Source organism: Petaurus breviceps, unplaced genomic scaffold (genome assembly GCF_028583685.1).
Source record: "Petaurus breviceps papuanus isolate PSGF00001 unplaced genomic scaffold, PetGlider_PUasm1.0 84, whole genome shotgun sequence".
Taxonomy (NCBI): domain Eukaryota; kingdom Metazoa; phylum Chordata; class Mammalia; order Diprotodontia; family Petauridae; genus Petaurus; species Petaurus breviceps.
In genome coordinates this window covers 2,875,965-2,902,348 of record NW_027186645.1, presented here as the reverse complement: position 1 = coordinate 2,902,348, position 26,384 = coordinate 2,875,965, and the positions used below count along the sequence as shown (strand labels likewise).

The following is a 26,384-nucleotide window of genomic DNA, read 5'->3' as shown; positions in this document are numbered from 1 at the left end:
ATCAGACAAGGGGTTGCAGAGCTTAAAATAGCAATTTTTAAATATATTTTATTTAGTTCATTAAATATTTCCAATTACATATCAAAAATTTTTAGCATTTATTTTTAAAATTTTGAGTTCCTATTTCTCTTCCTCCCTCTTTCCCCTCCCCCTCCTTGGAAAGTCAAGCAATTTGATATCAATTATACATGTGAAGCTACGCAAAACATATTTCCATATTAAACACACTGCAAAAGTAAACACACACCCAAAAAAGGAAAAAATAGTAAAAGTTTTATTTTGTTTTGTTGGTCTTTTTGGAGGGGGGAAGGCAGGCCAATTGGGGTTAAGTAACTTGCCCAAGGTGACACAACTAATATCAAGTATCTGAGGCTGGATTTGAACTCAGGTCCTCCTGACTCTAGGGCTAGTGCTCTATTCACTGCGCCACCTAGCTGCCCCAAAAAGTAATAAAAGTAAAAATATTAGGCTATAATCTACATTCAGAACTGATCAGTCTTCTCTCTGGAGATGAATACCATTTTTTATCATGGGTACTTTGGAACTGTCTTTGATCACTGTCTTCATCAAAGTAGCTAAATTGATAATTGTATGGTAGTGTTATTATAGTGTTTATTAATTATATGTATTATATATAAATGTTATTAATAGTGTTATTCTGTACAATGTTCTCCTGGCTGTGCTCATTTCACTTTGATCTATTCATATAAGTCTTTCCAGGCTTTTCAGAAGGCATCCTGAAGGCATTATTTTCTTTTTTTTGCTTTTTTTTTTTTTGGAGGGGGAAGGTAGGGCAATTGGGGTTAAGTGACTTGCCTACGGTCACACGGCTAGCTTTTGTGTTAAGTGTCTGAGGCCAAATTTGAACTCAGGTCCTCCTGACTCCAGGGCTGATGCTCTATTCACTGTGCCACCTAGCTGCCCCGAGGAATTATTTTCTGAAGGCATTATTTCTTATAGCACAATAGTATTCCATCACAATCATACACCACAACTTGTTCAGCCATTTTCCAATTGATGGGCATCCCCTTGATTTCCCATTCTTTGCCACAACAAAAAGAGCTACTATAAATATTTTTGTACAAGTAGGTCCTTTTCTGTTTTCTCCGATCTCTTTAGGATACAGATCTAGTAGTGGTATTGCAGGGTCAAAAGATATGCACAGTTTTATAGCCCATTGGACATAGTTCCAAATTGTTCTCCAGAATGATTGGACTAGCTCACAACTCCACCCACCACTAGTGTACCTATTTTTTTCAAATCCACTATAGTATTTGTCATTATCCTTTTCTGCCATGTTAGCCAATCTGATAGGCATGAGGTGGTATCTCAGAGTTGTTTTAATTTGAATTTCTCTAATCAGTAGTGATTCAGAGCATTTTTACATGACTTGATAGATTTGATTTCATCTTCTGAAAACTGCCTGTTCATATCTTTTGACCATTTATCAACTGGCAGATGGCTCTTATTTTTATAAATGTGTCTCAATTCCCTATATATTTGAGAAATTAGGCATTTATCAGAGAAACTTGCCATAGTTTTTTCCCAGTTTCCTGTTTTCCTTCTAATATGGCCTCATTGGTTTTGTTTGTTCAAAAGCTTTTTAATGTCATGTAATCAAGATGATATATTTTACTTCCCATGATTCTATCACTTGTTTGGTCACAAACTCTTCCCTTATCCATAGATCTGACAGGTATTTTCCCATAATCCCCTAATTTACTTATTATCACCCTTTATGTCTAAATTATTACCAAAATTGTGAATATTATAAATTAATATGATTATCATTACAAGATATATAATTTATATAGTTATTGGCATACTATTATAAGTTATTATTATCACCCTTTGTGTCTAAATCATTTATCCATTTTGACCTAATCTTATGGTGTGACATGTTGGTCTATGCCTAGTTTCTGCCAAACTGCTTTCCTGTTTTCCTAATAGTTTTTGTGAAATAGTGAATACCACAAAAGTTTGGATTCTTGGGTTTATCAAACATTAGATTTAATTTTTTTTTACTATAGTAATTACTATGGTAATTTACTACTACATATTGCAAACCTAAATTTCTTTTTTTTTTTTTTAAGCAATCGGGATTAAGCAACTTGCTCCAGGTTACACGGCCAGTTATTTCTGGGTGTGGTGCTAAGCATCTGAGCCCAGATTTGATCCCCAGGTCATCCCAACACTGGAGCCGGTGCTCTTACTCGCTGAGCCACCTGGCCACCCCTCAAACCTAAATTTCTTAACCAGTAGCAGATTCTTCTGATGATTACTGCTTGGTAACATAGTTTGAAATCTGGCAATGCTAGGCTGCCTTCCTTCACATTTCTCCCCCACCCCCACCCCCCGATTCCCTTGATATCTTGATGTTTTATTGTTCCAGAAGAATTTTGTTACTATTTTTTTTAGCTCTATGAAATAATTTTGGTACTTTGATTGGTATGGCACTGAATAAGTAAATTAACTTAAGTAGAATTGTCATTTTTATTATATTGGCTTGGTCTACCTATAAACAATAAATTTTTCTCTAATTATTTAGATCTTTGTTTGAAAAATGTTTTGTTCTTATATTCATATAGCCCATGGGTTTGTCTTGGGAGGTAGACTCCCAAGTGTTTTATATTGTCTGCAGTTATTTTAAATGAAAATTCTCTTTCTATCTCTTCCTGTTGGGTTTTGTTGGTAATATATAATAGTATTGATGATTAATATGAGTTTGTTTTATATCCTTCAACTTTGCTAAAGTTGTCCATTGTTTCAACTAGTTTCTTAGTTGATTCTCTAGGTTCTCTAAGTATACCATCATATCATCTTCATTGTGATAGTTTTGTTTCCTCTTTGCCTATTTTTATTCTTTCAATTTCTTTTTCTTGTCTTACTGCTACAGCTAGTATTTCCCGTACAATATTGAATAATAATTGTGATAAAGGACATCTTTACTTCACCCCTGATCTTACTGGGAAGACTTCAAGTTTATTCCCATTATAGATAATGTTTGCTGATGGTTTTAGAGACTGTTTATTTTAAGAAAGGCTCACTTATTCCTCTTTCTAGTGTTTTTAATAGAAATGGGTGTTGTATATTGTCAATTTCTTTTTCTGCATCTATCAATATAGTCTGTGATTTTGTTTTTGTTATTGAGAGTCAATTATACTGATAGTTTTCCTAATATTGAACTAGTTCTACATTCCTGGTATAGATCCCTGGTCATCATGTATGATCTTTGTGATATATTGTTTTAGTCTCCTCACTAGTATTTTATGTAAATTTTTTCATCAATATTCATTTAGCAAGTTGGTCTACAATTTTCTTTCTCTGGTTTAGGTATCATTAATATATTTGTGTCATAAAAGTAGTTTGGTAAGCCTTTTTCTTTACCTAATTTTTCAAATAGTTTACATAGGTTTGAAATTAATTTTTCCTTAAATGGTAGAATTCAATTATAAATCTATTTTGATCCTAGCAATTTTTTTTGTAGAGAGCTTATTTGTGGCTTGTCCAATTTCTTTTTCTAAGACAGGGCTATTTAAATGTTCTATTTCCTCTTCTATTAAATTGGGCAGTTTAAATATTTGTAAATATTTGTCCATTTCACTTAGATGGTTAGTTTTTCTGGCATATAATTGGTCAAAATAACTCTTCATAAATGCTTTAATTTCATCTTCATGGGTGATGACGCATTTACCCTTTTCATTTTTGATACTAGTAATTTGGTTTTCTTTTTTTTAAATAAAATTAACCAATGGTTTATTTATTTTATTATTTTTCCATAATACCAGATTCTAGTTTTACTGTGGCTTATTTGCTTTTAATTTTATGGATTTTCAGGATTTCCATTTTGATGTTTAATTGGGGATTTTAAATTTATTCTTTTCCTAGGTTTATTTGGTTGCTTGCCCAATCCATTGATTTGTTCTTTCTTTTATTGATGGATGCAATTAGAGATATAAATTTTCCCCTAAGTACTGCTTTGGCTGCATCCCACAAATTTTGGAATGTTGTCTTGTTGCTATTCTCTTTAACAAAATTATTTGTTGTTTCTATGCTTGGTTCTTTGACCTGCTCATTCTTTAAAATTGTTTAGTTTCCACTTCATTTTTAACCTATGCTTCCACAGCCCTTTATATTATGTAATTTTTATTGCATTATGGTCTGAAAAGGGTACACTTTATCTGCTTTTTAAAATTTGGTTATGAGGCTGTTATGCCCTAAGACATGATCAATTTTTGTGAAGGTGCCATATACAGAGAGAAAAAGATATATTCCTTTCTATTCCCAATTTTCTCCGCTAACTTTTCTAAGATTCAATTCATCTCAATTTCTTTCTTACTTTTTTTATAATTAGATTTATCTAGCTTTCAGTGGAGAAAGTTGAATAAAACTAATAGTAACTGTCTATTTTCTCCTGTAATTAAACTTTTCCTTTAAGAATTTGGATGCTATACCATTTGGTGTATATGTTTCGTATTGACATTACTTCATGTCTAAGGTTTTTTTTAGCAAGATATAGTTTCTCTGCTTATCCCTTTTATCAGGTCTTTTCTTGCTTTTGCTTTGTCTGAGATCATGATTGCTACCCCTGCCTTTTTTACATCAGTTTAAGCATAATAGATTCTGCTCTAGCCCCTTATTTTAACACTGTATTTCAAGTGTGGTTCTTGTAAACAATATAGTGTTAGATTGTGGTTCCTAGTCCATTCTGCTATCTACTTCCACCTAATGGGTGAGTTCACGTTCACAATTATGATGGCTAACTGTGCATTTCCGTCCATCCTATTTTCTTCTGCTTATCCTCTCTATCCTGTCCCTCCTCTAATATCTGTTTTATTTCTGACTGCTGCCTTCTTTTATCCACCTTCCTTTTATCATAACTGCCCCCCCCCTCTTATCCACTTCCCTCCAACTTCCCTGTTGGGCAAGGTAGATTTTATTAGCAATTGAGTGTGTGTGTGTGTGTGTGTGTGTGTGTGTTTTCCTTTTAGAACTAATTGAGATGTGAGTTTCAAGCTTTGACCCCACCACCACTGTAAAAGTTCTTTCTTACATGCCTCTTTTATGTGAGATAATTTCCCCTATTCTTCTTTCCCATCCCCCTTCTTCCAAGGTATCTGTCTTTCTCCCCTTTCCATTTTTTTTTACATCATCCCAATGCAATTGCCTCATTCATGTGCCCTTTTTCTATGTAGAATCTTTCTAAAGACCCCCTAATAATTTAGGACATAAATCATCTTCCCACATAGGAATGTAAACCGTTTAACACTATTAATTTAACACTATATTAAATCCCTTGTGATTTCTCTTTATTATTTACCTTTTTTATGTTTCTCTCAATTCTTATATTTGAAAGTCAAATTTTCTATTCAGCTCTGGTCTTTTTATCAGAAATGCTTGAAAGTCTTGTATTTCATTAAACATCCATTTTTCCCTTGAAGGATTATACTCAGTTTTGATGTGTAGGTTATTTTCAGTTGTAATCCCAACTCTTTTGCCTTTTGGAATGCCATATTTCAAGCCCTCTCTTCCTTTAACATGGTAGCTTCTAAATCTTATGTGATCCTGACTGTGGCTCCAGGGAATCTGAATGGTTTCTTTATGGCTGCTTGAATTATTTTCTCTTTGGCTTGGAGTTCTGGAATTTAGCTATAATATTCCAGCAAGTTTTCATTTTGGGATCTCTTTCAGGTTGTAATCTTTGGATTTTTTTATATTTCTATTTTATACTCTGGTTCTAAGGCAGTTTTCTTTAATAATTTCTTGAAGTATGATGTCTAGACTCTTTCTTTGATCGTGGCATTCAGGTAGTCCAATAATTCTTAAATTATCTTTCCTTAGTCTATTTTCCAGGTTAGTTGTGTTTTCAGTGAGATATTTAACATTTTCTTCTATTTTTTCATTCTTTTGACTTTCTAAATTTTTTCTTAATGTTTAATGGAGTCATGAGTTTCCAGTTGCCTAATATTTTTTAGGAATTATTTTCTTCAGTGAACTTTTATGCCTCTTTTTCCATCTGGCCAATTCTGCTTTTTAAGGTATTATTTTCTTCATTATTTTTGTGCCTCTTTTACCAAGCTGTTAATTGTCTTTTCATAATTTCTTTCCCTAATTTTTCCTTTATCACTCTTATTTGATTTTGAAAATCATTTTATAGCTCTTCCAGGAATTTTTATTGAGCTTGTGTCCAATTTACATTGTTCCTTGAAGTTTTGCTTGTAGCTGTTGTGATTTCATTGTCTTCTTCCAATTTTGTGTCTTGTCATCACAGTAGCTTTTATGGTCCAGTTGGTTTTTGTTATTGCCCACTTACTTGTTTTTCCACCCTATTTCTTGATTAGGAACTTTATGTTAAAGTTGGGTTATGTTCCCAGAGAAAGGGGATGGGGGGAGGGAGAGGGAGGCAGACTGTCCCAACCTTCAGGCCTTTCCCATACCGTTGTTTTCATTGCTTATTCTGGGAGTTTGGAAGTTTTCAGTGTTTCTAAAATACCGAGGAGAGGTGTGGTCACTGCTCTCCTAGTTTATATTTTCTTCTTTACTAAGGAAGGGTCCTTGATCCCTTGAGATTGCAATTAATACTGCTCCACTGGATTCTTGTTCCCTTGGGACCAAAAAATGATACTGTTCCTCAGGGTCCCTGATTCCTTGAGATCAGAAGTGATACTGGTCCTCAGGGCCCCTGATCCCTCTTGACCAAAAGTACTCCTCTTCACCCTTGAACTATGACCTAGAAGTGGATATAGGCAATGAATTGACCAAACTAGCATCTAGTCCTGTGTCTAGTGCTAGCACAGGGCTCTGCTGTAATCTCTTTCTGACCAGTTGCCATTGTCCCCTTACTATCTTTGGCTTGAGAGCTCCTGAAGTCGCTGCTGCTTCTGTCACCACCCTTAGTCCCACCACTGGTGCTTTACCCAGGTGGGCTCCAGGCCAGTCTCTGACCCCATGTCACAGATCTCTCTCATCTTCTAAGTTATCTTGGTCTGGAAAAATATCTCACTCTGACCTTTTTTTGGCTATGCCACTCCAGAATTCAATTTGAAGAATTGTTTTAAAGTTGTTTGGAAGGGAAAGTTAGGAAAACTTAGCAGGGTACTATCTCTATCCTGTCATCTTGGCTCCACCCTCAGAACTGAAATAGCAATATTTGCCCCAAAGGCCATCAGCACAAAACACACCTTCAAATGTATTCATTGGGACGAACTCTACAGACAGAGACTCCCATAAATTATGAGGTTGAGGCTTAGAAGGTCACTACCTAGAGGTAAGCAGAGACTGGTCAGGGAAGAACTTACCCAGAGTCCTAACAGGGAAAAGAAGTACCTGTTCCATCTGACAAATTCCTATTTTAATTACTTCAATCACTGACAATGACCTCTAAATTTCAGCACTCTTGGAAAATACCCCAGTTGCCCCATCCTAATTGTAGCTTGGGGGTGGGGGGGGAGAGTTGGACCAGATGAGCACTAGGGTCTTTTTAACTAAGATTTTTCAAGTTTTTCTGTGATCATAGAAGTAATTTGTTCAAATTCTTATAAATAGAATGTATTACCGTTAGCTATATGGTTAAAATTCTACTTTATTGAGCATTTTGTACAAAAAGTCTATCTCTCTCCTATTAGGACAAGTAGCATAAAAATATTACATCTTAGCATATAGTTTAGTATTTGTTGGGCTTGACAAAATGAGAAATAATTGCATTTGTTCTCATTCCTAACACTGACTGATGGAGTTTTATCACTTTTAATGTATGGTTTGTATGTTGTTTTCTTTTTCCAGGTAATTTGGATTTTTACTTTCCTGGCTACTATTATCCTGGGCCTTGGTTTGGGAATAGCAGCTGGTATTGTATTCCAGCTCCTCACAATTGTGTTCCGGACTCAGTTGTGAGTAGATATTGGGCATACTGATCATGAACCCTTTCAGGCTTTGACTAGTCTAAATCAGAAGATATTAATTTGTCATTTTTTTATGGAGGAAGAAGGTGGAGTTAATTGACAGAAATATCTGTAAAAATAACATGGGCCATGACATTTTCCCTCAGGTTATCTAGAGATGATGTGCAAAGAGCAGCAGTATTGTAAGATTTTTGTAGCACTAGCCTCCCTACTCCATTTCTACTCAGACCTTTGCCACTATTTCAAAGATATTATGTAAAACATCCAAGCTCTGGTTTGCCCACCTATATAATAGAGATTGATTGGAGACAAGTGGAGTAGTGGATAGATAATAAACTTTAGAGTCAGAAAGACTTGGGGTTCCAATTCTGTTTCAGAAACCTACTGTGTGACCCTGGGCAAATCATTTAACCTCTGAGTACCCTTTGCTAAGACTGTACATTTCAGAATGATTGCTATCTCCTCACCAAGCGCTCCTTTCCTTTCTTGGATGAATTCACAGATCCAGACAAATCAACAAATCATCATAAAGATAATTGCCTTCTAGGAATGTCTAAGGACTTAGAGACTTGTTAATCATTAGAATAAGTTATTGAGTGAGGTTATGACTCCCACTGCTGGAGAGATTTTAACAAAGAAAATTATTCTTCTCCTTGGGATTTAAATCATCCCTGCATACTACCAGGTGGTTGAATTAGAAGACTTCTGAAAATCTTTCCTTCCAGACCTAATATTCTATAGAAACCACTTATTAATCTTTAGGAACTAAGTGCCTCTATTAAAGAATATGCTATCACCACATTTAAAGTTATAGAAGAACACATCAACAACAGATGCACGTATCTGTATTTAAATATTCACATGCCTAAAATTTCTTTAATATTTATTGAATGCCTCTTATTTACAAGGCAACAATTAGAATAACAGCTTACATTTGTAGATGAGCCCTTCAAGGGCAAGGACTATTCTATTTTTGTTTTTATATTGTCAGCACCTAGCACAGTCCCTGGCACCATAGTAGGTGCTTAATAAATGCTTATTGACTGATATAAGACCTTAATATTTGCCAAACACCTTCCTCACAGGGGCATCTAGGTGGTGGAGTGGACAAAGTATGGGGCCTGAAGTCAGGAACAGTAATCTTCATGAGTTCAAATCTGGCCTCACTAGTTGTATGACCCTGAGCAAGTCACTTAACCCTATTTGCCTCAGTTTCCTTATCTGTAAAATGAGCTGGAGAAGGAAGTGGCAAATCACTCTAGTATCTTTGTTGACAAAACTTCAATTGGGATCATAGTTAGGCACGACTGAAACAATTGAACAACTTCCTCACAGCAACCTTGGGAATTGGTGCAAATATTATCTTGGGTGTGGAAGCTGGATCTCTGAGTACAAGTAGGATAGCCAGAGGAGACCTTAGAGGTCCTCTAATCCAACCTACTCATTTTACAGGAGAGGAAACTGAGGTCCAGAGAGTTATATTCTGAAGGTCTCAAAGCTAGAGTAGAAGAGATAAAGATCTGAAGCCAGATCTTCTGACAACCTAATCCTGTGGTCCTCCCACTGCACCACAATGCCTGTCAACTCCATTTTACAACCAACAAGAAGTATTATGTTAAGCATGAAAAAACTCAAAATAATATAGTAACAATTGATATTTACATAGAGCTAACATATCATCTCATTTGATCTGCAGAATAATACTGCAGATTAATAGCATTAATACTGCATATTAATATTATTAATAATAATACTGCAGAATAATAGGAGCAAGAGGTATCATTGTCTCTATCTTACAGTTGAGGAAACTGAGGCTTAGAGAGTTTAAATGATTTGCCAACTAGAAAGTGTTAGAATCAGGATCTGAACCCTGGTTTCCCCTGACTGTAGTTCTTTTTTCAACTCTACTATGTTAACTCTCTAAAGAAAAAGGAAAAGAAGAAAGACATATTTCCTGTCCTCAAGAGTCATTTATAAGGCACAAAAAGATAAAAATTTTTACACCACAGACTTAGTTCTAATATGTCATTTTATTGGGGTGGCTAGGCTGCACAGTGAATAGAGCACCAGCCCTGGAGTCAGGAGAACCTGAGTTCAAATCCGGCCTCAGACACATGACACTTACTAGCCGTGTGACCTTGGGCAAGCACTTAACCCCAATTGCCCTACCTTCCCCCCTCCAAAAAGCAACAACAAAAAAAGTCATGTTATTCATTTTATGCTCATTTCTTTATAGCCCAAAATGTAGCATGTTGGCCAACGTTGGAAGAAGCGACATCTATAAGAACAGAAATGACTTCCCTGAGGTAAGAACTTTTCTGTTTTGCTTGATGTACTTTTAACGTTGACTTGTGCTTATATTCCCTACAAATTATATTCAGAAACTAACTTCATGTTTCTCTCACATAGATTTATGAGCCAGAGGGCGTGAAGATTTTCAAATGTTCATCTCCTATCTATTTTGCAAATATTGGTTTCTTCAAGAGAAAACTTATTAAAGCTGTAAGTTTCAATGTGTTTTAAAAACATACTTAACTAATATTTACCATTATTCTTCTAAACTCCAGAAAAAAATTATTCTTCTTCTTACAAAACAGACAGTATACTATAATACAAAACAAAGTAGATTCTAACATTCTAACATTTGCTACATCACTGTCCCCAGTGGCCATGCGGTCAGACTGCCTCATAGGCAAGAATACCTTACAAAAAGGTCCTTTTGGTTCTTCAGGGAAAAAACGTCCTTTGGATGGGGTTCATGATGGAACCATCTTATGTTGAGTTCTGTTCTACAGTGAACAGTGTTACAAGTATGATTTTTTCTTTCTGGATTTTGTTGCTGTCTCCCTAACCAATTCCTTATGGAACCCAGGGTAAAGAATTAGTAATTGATCCAGAAACAATAAAGGAGTATTTGATATTTGAATACATCCCTGCTACTGTTCATAATGACAATATGTATTAAGTGACTGTCATGTGATGGGTAGGAGACTGAATATAGGGCAGATGAGACTCAAATTTGAGAAATGAAAGGAAGTACAGTGTTAACTCTAGGAATCACCACCACCACCATATTGTTTTAATAGTCATAGATGAAGAGCAGTGGGCACCTAGGTGGCTTAGTGGATAGAGTGCTGGGCCTGAAGTCAAGATGACTCATCTTGCTGAACTTTGATCTGGCCTCAGACACTTCCTAGCTGTGTGACCCTGGGCAAGTCACTTCACCCTGTTTGCCTCAGTTTCCTCATCTGTAAAATGAGCTGGAGAAAAAAATGGCAAATCACTCTTTACCAAGAAAACCCCAAATGGGATCGTGAAGAGTTGGATATGACTGAAAAACAACTGATTAGGCAAGACAAAAAAGATAAAGAACATATCTGAATGCCTGTTCTAGTCTTGAAATTCTGTTTGCACCTCATCTAGAAGTAAATAAATATTTATTAAATTTTGACTTTTCCATGACATTAAGCTTCCTCAAGAGGTGCAAAGTATACATAAGCTTCAACTATAGAACAATAGGAATTTTCCTAATGAGTCCCACTCAATAGAGGAACTTAGAGTTCTGGTACCATGTGCCTCAGAGAAGACTATGATCAAATCTTTGTCGGTTATCTTCCCAAACACGCATACCCAGTTTGACTATATTTAATACTAAATACACTATGAGAGGTGGTGCTGAGTAATGGAAAAAGACACAGAAGTTGGCAACAAAAGACATGGTTTCAGGAAGTAGGATAGCATAGGGGAAAAGACAGAAGATCTGGATTTCAATCCTGATTCAACTATATATTACCTGTATGATCTTGGTCAAGTTATTTCTCTTCTCTGGGCCCCAGTTCCTTCATCTATAAAATAAAGAGATTGTACTAGATTTCTCAAATGATTCATCTGGTTCTAAGACATAAAATCGAGGAGATCCTGCTTTGTTGTATATTTGCTATGTGACTCTGGGCAAATGATGAAGAATTGAGAGTTAGAAGCCCTCTTTCAGCTCTAATTCTCTGAAAGTCCAAACTCCTCATTTTACAAATGAGGAACCTGAGAATCAGAGAGATAAAGAAACTTGCCCAATGTTTCCGATGTCAGAAGTAAAAGAATAGAAATTCAGATGAAGTCCTCTGACCCCAAAGCCAAAGTACTTTCTACTGTTACACAGTGCTTCAATCTCCCTGGGCCCAGTTTTCCCATCTGTAAAATAAAAAAAAAAAAAAAGACTGGACTTGATCACATATCCAGTACTAGAAGGGGCCTTAAAGCCATCAAGAAGCTGACCCATTTTACAACTGAAGAAACTGGGGTCTAAAGAGATTAAGATATTTGCCCAAAGTCTAATAGGTAAAATGGCCAGGACCCAATTAGTGAAAAAAAAAATCCCCCAAAGTGGTCACATGTATTCTAATTGACACTCTTTGAAGTTATAATTATGTAAAATATGGGTATTGGTTCCAGCCCAATAGAAATAATGCAGTGAAAATTCAGATAATATCACTTCAGCTGATTATAAGTCACACTGATCATTTACCTAGGCAGCTAGATGGGCAGTGGATAGAGTACTGAGGCTGGAGTTAGGAAGACCTGAGTTCAAATGTGGCCTCAGACACTTACTACTAGCTATGTGACCCTAGGCAATATACTCAACCCTGTTTGCCTCTGTTTCCTCATCTGTAAAATGAGTTGGAGAAGGAAATGGCAAACAACTCCAGTATCTTCACCAACAAAACCCCAAATGGGGTCATGAAGAGTCAAACGTGACTGAACAACAAGTTTTGTATCAGAGGTGTAATTTAAGCCCAGGTCCTCTCATTTCAGAGCCAGTGACCTTTCCATTGTATCATGCTCCCTCCATAATGAACTTTAAGGCCACTTTCTTAACATTCAGTGAATAACCTTCTTAGATTCTATCTAAAACTAAGTGATATAACCATAGAGCATGAGTCAGGTGTACCAACATACCCTAGAGGAGCATTCCCATTGGAGCAACAGGTTTGAGGATCATTTAAGTATTGAAGGAAAGGGAAAGGCAAAGGGTCAATGAAGATAGATGTTTATAACTATTATACCAAGAAGTTACCTGAATACACTGGTTTTGTCAACATAGGTGAGGCTACAGATTGTTAAATATATACATTCATACATATATATACATACACATATATAATAATCATATAATAAATGAGAAACCTAGAAGAATAAGTCATTTATTCGATATGTCACTGAAAAGTGATTTATTATCCTTCCCACTCCTGCCCCCCCCCTCACCATGAAGGCCTCAATCCCTTCCTGTCTTTGTAGGCATGTTAGTGATTGCTATGGCCAAAATTATTTACCACCTAGTGACCTACCTTCTGGTAGTAGATTTAAAATTACCTGGGCTAACCAGAACCCTTTGAAGTTTGAAGGAATTCTCTTTAGGATGAATGAAAGAAAGTAGTATTTAATTTAAATAGGATTGTGGGATTTAAAGCTAGCAGGAAAATCTTGTCCAACTCCCTCATTTTACAGATGAGGAAGGTAAATATGTGAAAATCAGCACTTTGATTGTGGATGAATTTATGGATAGTAGATTACTACTACTACAAATTACTAAAGGGAAGTTCAGGTTATTGTTTGAATCAGAATACCAAGCTGGATAGACTATTGATTTGTCCCAGGATAATATCTCCAGTCTTCTTAAGAACCATTTAAAAAAAATTGGAGGGGGTGGGGAAGAGGGAAGCTCTCTTCATTACTTGTCTTTATCATTCGACCCAACTGAAATCAAAGTATTTAGAAATGAACTACATGCGGAGCACAATTTATGTTGGCAGGTATGTAATCCAATGATATATTTTTCAGGTTGGTTTTAAACCAGCTAGAATTTTGCGGAAGCGCAACATAGCCCTGAAGAAAATCCGAAAGTTGGAGAAGAAGGGACAATTGCAAATAACACCAGTAAGTGCCTTTGCTCATATGTGATATATAGAGCTGTATATTTTAACTGAAAGCTCAGCAGATATGTTGCAAGACTCTAGCCCCATTAATCTGCATGTTCCCAAGTTGATACCAAAGGCAAGATTTGAACTTCAGTCTTCCTAATTTCAGGCAGATAGGTGGCACAGTGGGTACAGCATTAGATTTGGAATCAGGAAGACCCATCTTCATAAGTTCAAATCCAGCCTCAGACACTAGTAGCTCTGTGACACTGAGCAAGTCCCTTAAATCTGTTTGCCTCATTTTCCTCCTCTATAAAATGAGCTAGGGAGAGAAATGGCAAACCACTCAGTATCTTTGCCAAGAAAACCCCAAGTGGGGTCACAGAGAGTCAGACACAACTGAACAACAACCTCCTAATTTCAAGACCAGCACATGTTCCTTTCTTTCCCCTCAAATATCCATTGCCGATCACATGACTTAATTTAAAACTGTGTTGCAGGTTGTCATTTTCAAATAAGTGCTTAGATTTTATTACCAACTTAACCTAGAACCCCATAACCTCTCAGCTGTACTATTGCAATAGCTTTTAATTTGTTCTCCCCACTTACCTTAGGTCTCTCCCCTCTCAAAACCACACAGCTGTCAACATGATTTTACTAAACCCACTCCACTACTCAACAAACTCCAGTGGTTTCCTATTACTTCTCTTATCACATGTAAACTGCTCTGATATTCAAAGTTCTTCATAATGTGAACATACACAAACTTTCCAGACCTAATTATGCAGGATTCCCCATCATATAAACTATAGTACAAGCAAACTCGTCTTTTTACTGTTCCTTACACACAATACCCCATCTTCTGTCTCCATGCCTTTGTACTGGCTGTCTCCCAATCCTGGGATGCCCTTCCTCCTCACATCAACCTCTTACAATCCCTATCTTACTTCAGAACTCAGTCTGAGTGTCACTATGTGCAACTTTTCTCATTTCCTCCCAGTTGCTCATCTTGTATCCCCCAAATTATCTTGCATATCATGTCAGTAATCATATATATATATATGTATGTATGTATGTATGTGTGTGAATATGTTGTCTCCTTCCTCAAGACCATAAGTTTCTTGAGGGCAAGAATGGTTTCATTTTTGTCTTTGTAATACCCAGTTCCTAGCCCAGCATTTGGCACTTAATATGTACTTGGTGACTGGCTGACTACTATTAATCTTTTTTCTTGATTCCACATAAGAAAAATACATACAGTAGAAGTATGTATGTATGTATGTATGGTATACATGTATATGAATGTTCATATATATATTGTGTGTATATATATATAATATTTATTTTGCCTTTCCACCCTGCAGAAAGGATTTATATATACTGCTGGTCACATCAAAGATTCTGACGATGAGCTAGATAACAACCGCGTAGAAGAATTGGACCAGCCTATCCAGACTACAGATCTACCCTTTCAGATAGACTGGAACGCAGGCCTTCCTCTCAACATTGAAGTTCCTAAAATCAACCTCCACAGCCTCATTCTTGACTTTTCATGTGTATCATTCATCGATACCTCTTCAATGAGGGGCCTTAAATCGGTAATTTAAATCTTTCTCTTTTCTTTACCTCCCCCACCCCCGCCACAATCTACCTATCCAGGCAGTTCTGCTGTAATGGAACATACATGTGTTTCAAAAAAACAACATTAAAAAATTCCACCATAAAAAACCCAAAACACAGGGGTGGCTAGGTGGCGCAGTGAGTAGAGTGCCAGACCTGGAATCAGGAGGACCTGAGTTTGGATCTGGCCTCAGACACTTAACAAGCACACACACAAAAAAAAACCCTAGCTGTGTGACCTTGGGCAAGTTACTTAACTCCAATTGCCCTCCAAAAAGCAAAAAAAAAAAAAAAATAGGGTGGCTAGGTGGCACAGTGAATAAAGCACTGGCCCTAGAGTCAGGAGAACCTGAGTTCAAATCCGACCTCAGACACTTGACACACTTACTAGCCATGTGACCTTGGGCAAGTCACTTAACCCCAATTGCCCTGCCTTCCCCCCTCCAAAAAGCAAAAAAATAAAATAAAAATGAAAATGAAAAACTTCAACAGTAACACATAAAAAGATAGAAACCTAATAAAAATGGCAGCATAGTTTTTTACATGTTAAATGATTAAGAAATGCATAAATGCCACAAAAAATTGTGGCTGAGTCTGCAGCTAGGCCTGGTGCCCTGGGCTGCACAAGGCCATGGCAGAAGGATGAGGAAGAAGATAGGGTATGCTCAGTCCTCCTCTGCCCACACAGCTCCTACTACTCCAGAAGACAGACAATAAATACAGTACTTTACTTTTACAAAGACCTGAATTTTGCTTGTGGAAGTGGATGTCACAAAGGTTGTAGCTTGTAAGTTATTGTGAATGTAGTGCCATTTTCTATGTTCTCTTACTGCTTCTCAAAGAAATCGAGCAGAAACAAACTTGAAATTTTAGTTATGCTCAAAATGTCCCCTAATGTATAGATTTTATTGAACAAATTTGTGTTTTTGAAACACATGTTCTAGCCAAACTGATGCTGTGTATGTATACATGCATATACGTATATATATATATATGTATATTTTTTTTAATATATAAGAAAGCTAACTGAGCCATAGTCATAGGCCTAAACTTTGTTCTTATCCTATGATGTTTCTCTCCTTAAAGTATAAGAAAAACAATCTTTGGAGCATCCTTCCTGGAAGCAAAGTTTAGGAAGCAAAGTGCCTTTAGTTGGCAAATGAACAAATGATTCCTTTCCTTTTCCCATCTAGCGTAGCCTCCTTTTGAGAGTGGGCAGCTGGGACTGCACTCAGCAAGACTCAACTTCCTGAGTTCAATATGACCTCAGGTTGACTAGCTATGTGATCCTGGGCAAGTCCCTTAGCCCTGGTTGCCTCAGTTCTGTAAAATGAGTTGAAGAAAGAAATGGCAAACCACTCCAGTATCTTTGCCAAGAAAACCCCAAATGGGATCACAAAGAATCAGACAACAACTAAACAAAATAATTTTGAGAAAAGCAGAATGGAACAGTGACTAGAGCTGCCCTGGAAAGGTGGAGTTCCAGTCCTGCCTGTGCCATATCTTGGCTGTGTGACCCTGAGCAAGTCCCTTAACTTTTCAGTGCTCTATTTCTAAAACTAGAAGTTGGAGAAAAGTCACTAATTTGCATCAGTGAATGAAGTTTCCTCTCTCAGGAGTTCCCTATAGTCCACTGGAATTATGGGTCCACTGATTTTCTCTATAATTTTAAAGGGAAAAGTAATCAAGTAAAGGCCTAACAGGGAATATTGCGAAATATGCTGGAGTTACATAAAGGACGTAGTTCAGTTGGTTTTTAGTCATGCCCAACCCTTTGTGAACCTATTTGGGGTTTTCTTGACAAAAATACTAGAATGGTTTGCCATTTTCTTCTCCAGCTCATTTTACAAATGAGGAAACCGAGGCAAATAGGGTTCAATGACTTGCCCAAGGTCACACAGCTAGTCAGTATCTGAGGCCAGATTTGAACTCAGGAAGATGAGTCTTCTTGACTCCATGCCCAGCACTCTATCCACTGAGCCACCTACCTGCCCAGTAAAGGGCCTATGTAGGATCAAAGCCTAACATTTAATAAGACACTGGAAAAATCATCTCCTGTCTCTGGGCTTCAGTCTTCTTATCTCTAAAATGAGGCTAACAATACTTATACCACCTACCTCCCCAGGTTGTTGAGGGGTATATACTTGGTAACCTTTAAAAAGTTAGATAAATATGAGGGCTTCCATCCTCCAGAGACCACTGCCTTTGCTTCTTGCCTGTTATCTCAGGTGTCCTCCACAAATTTACAACATACATCTCCTCTACTGTCCAACCCCCCCAGGATAAAGATCAATAAACCCCAATCTGTAGCTGGTAACTGTCATGGCCCCAGGTAAAAACATCCCAGTCATTCCTACTGTAACCAAATGCTAGTACAAACAGAAGAAGTTTGGTGAGTCCCTGTGAAAATTTGGCTTTTTTCAGTCAGTAGTTTCTATTGTTCGCACCTGTCATTGTGGGGAATCATCAGATTCTGGGATCTCTTTTCCTTCAAATGTTTTTTAGCACTGAAGATTTAACACACATAGCCTAAATTATATCTAGGGGTAAAGGAAATATTACAACTCCTGCCCCTTTTTGCTGGGTTTTTCAACCTGTCTGTGTTTATGAGGGTCAGACCTATAAAGCATAAATCAATTTGGATTCATTCAATTTTACCTTACACATAAGGTTAATGTTTGTTTAGGCACATCCATGGAGACTCATAGGACAGGGACCATGCTTTGTTTTTTTGATACCTCTAACACCTAGAGCATGATACCCTGTATGATAATATATGTAATGAATGACACATAACCAGAATAAGAAAAAAAAACATTTTTTTCTAGTCCGATTTAACCCTAGTCATGCCTGGATGTATATTTTGTTGGAGCTGTTGGTAAAACCTCCCAGCCTAAGGATCTAGGGAGTTAGAAGATATGAAATGTTTAAGACTGGGGTAGTAATTATAGCTGACATTTATATAATACTTTAAGGTTTGCAAAAAAATGTGTTAATTACAATCAGATTTAGGGCTGGAAGGACCTCAGAGGTCATCCAATCATTCCAACAACCTCTAATTTTAGATTTGAGTAAACTGATATATGGAGAACATAAATGATTTCATTTGATAGTTCTAGTAGGTTTTCATGGATAAGAATGGTGAAAATTTCATATGCTGGTAAATGTTTTTTATAGGTCTCTACTTGCTTTTAATTAACATACAGATCTCTGTTGGGCCTCCTATTAAAAAAATTATTTAAAAAGAAACTTAGTTGGAAATTTTTCCCATGTACTATGCCCACAAACTACTAGACGCCATTTTTAGTTTCTTATAATTAAACAAGAACATTTTTCCTATTAGCATTTTTTTCCCTCCCCAGCCTGGAAATTTGTCCCCTGGCTATTACCTACTAATTTAGATCCACTTACTATGCAAAAGTTCTGTATCTTATATCTCATATATCTCCCAAAAGGTATAATCACCATTGTTCTCTTTAAGTTTCTGACGTCAAATTGTTTTCTTAAGAAAAACATGCTTTCTATTTCACAGATTTTGCAAGGATTTCTCAGGATCAACGTGGATGTGTATATCGTTGGGACTGATGGTGAGTTGTCTATTTTTTTTTCACCCTTCATTTAAAAGGTGCACACAACTCATAAGGAAGAGGTATCATCCTAATTGAAGAAAAACCAGAAGGGCCTAAATAGGAGCTGGTCCTACAAAAACCATTAAATAAATCTTATCCTATGCTTTAAAAAAAAAAAATAACATTACCATAGCTTAAAAAAAAAAAAAAGGATTTCAAAGGACCATTAAGAATAATGAAAGTGTTTCCTAAATTTCTAAAAAGTAATTAGTGAGCCTGGAAACTTGAAATTCTTTTTAAAAAAACATGATATTTAATAATTATTTAGTATTTTTAAGCAGGCCCACTATATGGGCAGAACATATGAGGGCATTCCTAGGAACATGAACATAAAATTTGTAACTGATTTTTTTTCTACTTAAGTACATGACATTCAGACACAAATTCTAGAATTCCCTGGCCACAAAGCATGTCTTACTCCTATGAATTTTTCCTTTGAGTTGCTATAACCTCAAAATCTCAACTTTAACATCAAAGATAATTTTCTGCTGGGGAAAGTTAAGGGCAATAGCTCTTGTATAATATCATTATAACACCCATAAACCTCAGAGCTAGTGGACCTGGTTCTTTGGCATGAGCATTGTCACTGGCACTTTCCCTTCCCAAGAAGTAGAATGTACCCCTTCTTTGGAAGAGACAAAGACAATACTTACCCCAAAGGATACTGGCCTCTCATTTCATCCTGGTATCACCCTTACTACTCAAATGCAAATTACTTGAGGGCAGGGAACTAAATCTTCTTTAAATTTTCTATCTTCCCAGTCTAGCATGGTGCTCTCTGCAAGCAATAGGTGCTTACTAAATGCTTGTTAAATAAATAAGTGAATATCTAAATTAGGAAATATCTTGTCCCTAAGGTACAATTTTCTAGTTTGAGTCTTAATTTAGAAGGCAGAATAAGCTAGCATGCAAAACAAACGCTGTCTTTGCCTTTAGCACTCTGATTGGAAGTCTTAAGAGGAATGCAACATCACCACCATGCTAAGTTTTCACCCCTTTCCACTTGCTACTAATTAATCAGGGCATGCAACTACCAAGTTTACAAAAACAAAGCCCTCCAAAGACAAGAGTCAAGTGCCAAACAATAGATCTGGCTCCTAATGTAATCCAGCCTTTGAAGAAATAGGCCTACAAAGTGAGCAACTGAGATTGTTGTAGCTTTAACTGACAAAAGAAGTGAGGCAGCAAAGAATCTCCAGGTACTGTCAGGCTCTTCCAACTAAACCAAAAATACAAGCCAAAAGCAAAATTCAGCATTGAAACAATTCAACTGGCAAGGTCATCTGTCCAAAAGGATACTGACTTACTTTGGTCACAGCAGAAATTGTTCTCATGCCATCCTCACCCTTACTATCAATATGAATGAGAGGATTTAACGAATGTGTACATATGTCCTCTAGAAGAAGAAGCTTTGTAGGCTAATGTAGGCGAACGGTTTGGTGATATCCTAGCTAGCTGGCTGGTGAAATGGGAAAGCGTTATGGACTTTGGGACAGAAACTCTGTAGAGGGCTCTGGAGTTTGCTCTGACACTCATCAGCAATGATACTGTGGGCACTCATCTGTACAATGCTATTTCCCTAATTTGTAAAATGGTAATAATAATGCAGACTGCCTACATCACAGGGCGGATGTGAGAAAAGTGCTTTGTAAACCATAAAACCTTAGAAAAATATGAATTATTATTATTATTGCCACAGCATAGTAAGGCACAAAAACTTCTGACATCAGTGACAAATGAAATATTTGCAAATGGTGTCTACATCTAAAGGTACCTTAATAAAAGGACTTTGTATTCAAACTCTTGTTTTTCTTATACATTTTCCTTTTGTTTCCATTCAGATGATTTAGTAGAAAAGCTTGAACGGTGTGGCTTTTTTGACCAGGAAGTCCAGAGCTCAATATTTTTCCTGACAATTCATGATGCCATTTTGCACATTTGGATGAAAAAGAACTACATTATTTCAAAGTACAACCACAATCAGGTAGGTAATAATCCCTAGAAACTTTAACATTTTGTGAAGGGAATATTGACATTAGTTCATTTAAGAGGTTATAGTAGTCTCTAGGAATTAAACTTGACCATTTTGAAACTGTGTATTTTAAAATAAAGAGAAATTTGTGCTTGTCTTGTAACCTAGAACTTCTTTTTACCTCAGGAGAAAGAAATGAAAGTTGATTTTACTATAAACACAAATGGAGGGCTACGCAATAGGGACTGCCAGGTAAGGTTCACCTGCCAGGAACTGACAGATAATTCCCACGTGAAGTAACTCCAGGGCAGATCATTCGCCCTTCCCTAACAAACTTCAGGAAGTCAGAGGCAGGAATGTACTAAGGAACCAAACAAATGACAAGTCCTTTGGATTTTCTACAAGCCCTCTGTGCTTCCTTCTTGAAAGATGGAGAGGCAATGTGGCATAGTGTGAGAGGGCACTGGACTTAGAATCAGGAAGCTTTGAGTTCAAACCCTACCTCACTATTTTCTCATGTTACCCTAGGCACGTCATTTAATCGTTCTGTACCTCAGTTTCTTCATCTGTTAAATGAGGATAATAATAGAACCTAACTCATACAGTTGCCGTGAGGATAAAATAATATAATGTGTATAAAGCACATCTGGAAGCACTACATTAAACATCAATTATTTTTAATATGCAATCTCCAGGGAACTATTGGGAATACTAAACTTAAATCACTCCAAGGGCGGCCAGGTAGCACAGCAAGTAAGAGCCCCGGCTCCAGTGTTGAGAAGACCGGGAGATCGAATCCCGGACTCAGACACTTAGCACTCACCCAGAAACACCTGGCCGTGTAACCTTGAGCAAGTTACTTAACCCCAATTGCTTTAAAAAAAAAAAAAAAAAACTTAAATCACTCCAAAGCATATTGAAAATAATGCCACTGAATTTCTAGTAATAATCTGTATCATTTATATGTCATTTTTCAAAGTGCTTGCCAACTATCTCCCTGGAGACTCACGACATTCCTTAGAGATAAGGTAGTGTTACTATCTCCATTCTAAAGATAAGGAAACTGAGGAACTGGAGGTCTGATTAAGGCTAGAGTTTGGACTCAAACCCAGATCACTTCCTCTATAGTAAAGTTCTAACAGGAAATGGAACTTTGCAGGACATGCTTCCCTTTAAGATAATTCCTCGAGGTGGGAGGACTAAAGTTATTAAGAGGTTTAGGCAAAAATGAAAACAGTGAGGTGAGAATGGGGGACCCTGGTCCTGAAGAGATGAGAATATGCATTTTTCCCTTCCCTCTTTCAAGAGGAGGTTGGACTATGCATGAGTGTGGAACATTGCATATATCACCAGATTCATTTGATGTGTGGGTTAGCTTGGCTGAACTGTTTTTCCCTCCTTTTTTTACACTTTGCCCTAAGGAGTGGTTCACTGGGCAGAAGAAGGAGGAGAAACATATTCCAAAATGAAGGTGGTGAAAAAAAAATCAGTAGCTATAAAATTTTAAGATTGTTTTTAAAAGAGACAGGAAGTTTAGGAAATAGGTGCTATGAAACTGAAAATATTAAGAAAGAACTTGAAAATGCTCCCCATTGTGGCTGGTTTCTGAATTGTCACTAAATTTAGAGGTTTAAGGTTCATCTGAAACTTCCTCTCTACTAGGCTTCAGGGTTCCAGGAGAGTGAACACTGAACAGGCATTGGAAACACTGGGGTCTAATCTCTGGCCTTGCTACCAACTATTTAAATCAATCTCCCTATCTTTGAAAAGGGAATCATAACACTAGCCCCACCCATTCACACTTTCTCAGAGGGATATGGTCAGGATAAATTAAAACTTCAACCTTTTCAGAAGAAAGGTTCCATGTTACAGGTAGACAAACTATTAAGGGTGTTACGTAATATCTTTCAGAAGCAAAGGGTGAAGGAGAGAAAAATTGTTATGTATTTCATTGATTACTAATCCTTTGATAAACCAAAAATATAAATACATACATAAGGCAGATCCAACCAACACTGCCAGAACTAACATAAACAGTGTTTCATCCAAGAGCACCAATGAAGAGGTATACCTCCTTCCCATTCACAATGACCATCAGAAGTCCTCCAGTTGTATGTAGCATTACAATACCCAGAGTTATTGCCATAAAACCCACCTTCCTCATCAACCCCAAGAGGCAAGGGCTACACTATCTGGGGATGGACTACCCCTTCCAACCTAGATTGCCCCAGTACAGATACAGTAATTAAGGCTCATTTAACCAACTAACAACAGAGAAACATGGGTGGGCATTAACATTTAAGAAAAATTTTTAAATGTGGACATTTATTAATGATCCTGCTTAAACTGGGATACCTAGCCCTACTCTATACATAAGTACAATATTCAATCATGAAAACTGTTCAAATTCAATATGCCTTGTACTAAAATAAGTTTTTCTTTCAGGTACCCGTGGAAACAAAATTATAATCAAAATAAAATTCAGAGAGCTCTTTCAGACTGTCCAGTACAGAGCAACTTTATATCCAGAGAATCATCAATAAGTTCATACATCGTATGAAGACTATTTTTACTACATGGAATTGTTTCAATCTTTGGAACAAGATTGCTCTAATGTAGTCCATTTTTCACATATCTACTATAAAATGATATAAATACTCTTAATTTTTTATTTTATAGATTTATCTGACAAAAAGGGAAATAATTGTGTACATATATTTGTATTTATATTGTGTTGATGAATTCTAATCTAATTCACTGTCTTCATGTGTAAGGGTTTTTACAATGTATTTACACAACTGCTTTGGAGTCTGTAATTTATACACCTTTATAATAACACATTTATAAAACTGCTTTGGATTCTGTAATTTATGACCCTAAACCTTAAAATATAGCTTCACTTTTAAAAATCCTTTCTGTTGCACAGAAGTTTGGTTTGTTTATTATGATAAATTTCTTTTTAGATTCTTGAAGGAGAAGAAAACTTTTGTGGCATATCTATAAAGTTCCTTTAACTGTCCCATTATAATTATTTTTAAAAAAAGATCATGTAAGGGTGACTAGATGGCACAGTGAATACAGCACCAGCCCTGGAGTCAGGAGGACCTGAGTTCAAATCTAGCTTCAGACACTTAACACTTACTAGCCATATGACCTTGGGCAAGTCACTTAATCCCATTTGGCCTGCCCTCCAAAAGGAAAAAAAAATCATGAGAATGAAGCTGGTTTTGAAAGATTACTAGAAGACATTCACCTATCAACCCTGGCATTAATCCTTCTAAGATTTAGGCACACTATATCTTTACACAAAGCTAACCTGACCAGAAGCAGTTAATTATCTGGGTGACTTGAGGTCAGCTAATCCAAACCCCTCATTTTACAGATGAGAAAATGGAAGGCAAGACAGGTAAAATAACTTACCTATAGTCACAAAGGCATATAGTGGAAACAAAACTTAAAATGAAGTCCTTATATTCTAAATCCCATGTTCTTTCTGCTCTTCAAGCTGATTTGGTCTCCTTTCTTTAGTAAATACAGCAGTAGTAAAATCACAAAGGCATTTTTTCAATACAAATTAAAATTCTCAGCCATTTAGGTGAAGATTCCTAATTTTTGTCCCCAATTCTTAATTAGTTCAGTTACTAAAGAGGGTTAACAAAAACTTAAAATTTTAATTTAGAGGGATATAGAAAGGAAATGGGTAATTCACATTGGTGATATAACCAGAAATAAAAAAATAATAAATGATCAGAATTCTCTAAAGAGCTATTTCAAAAAAGGATAAATTAACATGTCTCTTAGATTGATGGAGGGGGCAGACTTTCTCATATAGCAAAAAGAAAAATAAGTGGAGGAAAAAACAAGAAAGCTGTGTCATCAAGTTACCCTGGGAGCCTCTGTCTCTGGGAAAATCAAATAATCAGTCCATCTGTTTCCTCATCTGTAAAATAGTGATAACCTACCTCCCAGAATTATCATGAGGACTAAGATATCTGTAAAATGTTTTGCAAACCTTAAAGCACTATATAAATGTTAGCTATTAATATTATCATCCTCTTCACTGGTGTAGGATCAGATTTAGAGCTGGAGGGAACCTCCGACATCATCTAGGCCTAGAGAGGTTAAGTGATTTGTCTGGGATGCCACAACTACTGTCTAAGGCAGAATTTGAATCCAGCTCTTCTTGATCCCAAATCTGACTCTACCCACCAAGCAATGCCAATTATGTCATAGAGTCAAGAGAACTTGAGAAAGGATAGGTGATTATACAAAAGAAAGACAATGAATTGAGGCATGTTGACTACTGTACCTTATTACAACCAGCTATTTTCTGGAAATCCAGTAATCATTTGACTTTTCATCTTATTTTAGCATTTATCAAGCATGTGTTAATCCAGGTAATAACATTTTAACAGTTTAAAAAGCAACCCTGATCCAGGACACAAGAATAGCAACAGAGAAAGAGCGAGCCATGGATAAAGAAATATTAAAATCAATATAGGCCAGATTCTTATGAGACTGAACACTATTTGCTAATCTTAGCTCTATAACTAAAGAACCTGGAGATCAAAGAATACCACAAACATCACTAAAGATGTTGAAATTAATATCTAGGAAGTTAAGCAAATAGATTATTCAACCTGGAAAAAAAGATGAGTAAAAAGGGTAGAGAGAAGATATTTAGGTATAAAAGAACCTTTAAAATTAAAGTTTTGAATAAACTATTAAAGTTACAGTACCCATCAATTCTCCAACTGAATGTGGATTGCATTGTTCATCAGAGAACTGATGGATTCAGAATACAGATTGACACAAAATTTTCCCCCTTTTCTTGCTTTTTGAAATATGGCTAATGCAGAAATTTGCTTTGCATGTCTTCATTATTTGTAATGGGTTTTGTATTTCTTGTCTTCTCAACTGGTGGGAAAAATGTGAAGTAGGGAGAGAATCTAGAACTACAACTGAAAATGAAATAAAATTGAATTCCAAAAAAAGCTAAGTTATAGAACCTATGCTATGTATCTTTATGTGAAGAATGGATTTTAATCCAACGCAGCTTGAATGCAGAAGCTATTCAAAATTCTCTTATGATATTTTAATATGTAAAGGTTTAAAACAGTGATAGAGGTGAAAGAACTAAAACAATTTAAAAGTATTACTTTAGGAAATAAAACATTTTCCCCCCTTGATGTTAGAAAAGTCAAGTGGAAGAGCAGACTGGAGGAGAGGATATCCTCTGAGACTGCTATTTTGGGGGGGTGGGTAGGGGAAAAACGGGGAGAAAATTTGTAACTCAGAAAAGTCAAGTGACAAAACCATGAGAACTTGAAAAATCTACATACTTGGTTCT

General features: G+C 36.4%; 1 protein-coding gene across 1 annotated transcript in view; it reads left to right on the top strand.

Annotated features, from left to right (window-relative positions):
- Window positions 1–24,175, top strand: part of SLC26A3 (solute carrier family 26 member 3) — a 44,337-nt gene extending 20,162 nt beyond the window's left edge. Inside the window, exons 12-20 of the mRNA XM_069106958.1 lie at window positions 7,783–7,889; window positions 10,138–10,207; window positions 10,311–10,403; window positions 13,737–13,832; window positions 15,178–15,411; window positions 18,966–19,020; window positions 20,904–21,046; window positions 21,221–21,286; window positions 23,480–24,175. Coding sequence (XP_068963059.1) covers window positions 7,783–7,889; window positions 10,138–10,207; window positions 10,311–10,403; window positions 13,737–13,832; window positions 15,178–15,411; window positions 18,966–19,020; window positions 20,904–21,046; window positions 21,221–21,286; window positions 23,480–23,503 — 888 coding nt within the window. The 3' untranslated portion in view covers window positions 23,504–24,175. The remainder of the gene's footprint in view (window positions 1–7,782; window positions 7,890–10,137; window positions 10,208–10,310; window positions 10,404–13,736; window positions 13,833–15,177; window positions 15,412–18,965; window positions 19,021–20,903; window positions 21,047–21,220; window positions 21,287–23,479) is intronic.
- Window positions 24,176–26,384: the final 2,209 nt, after the last annotated feature.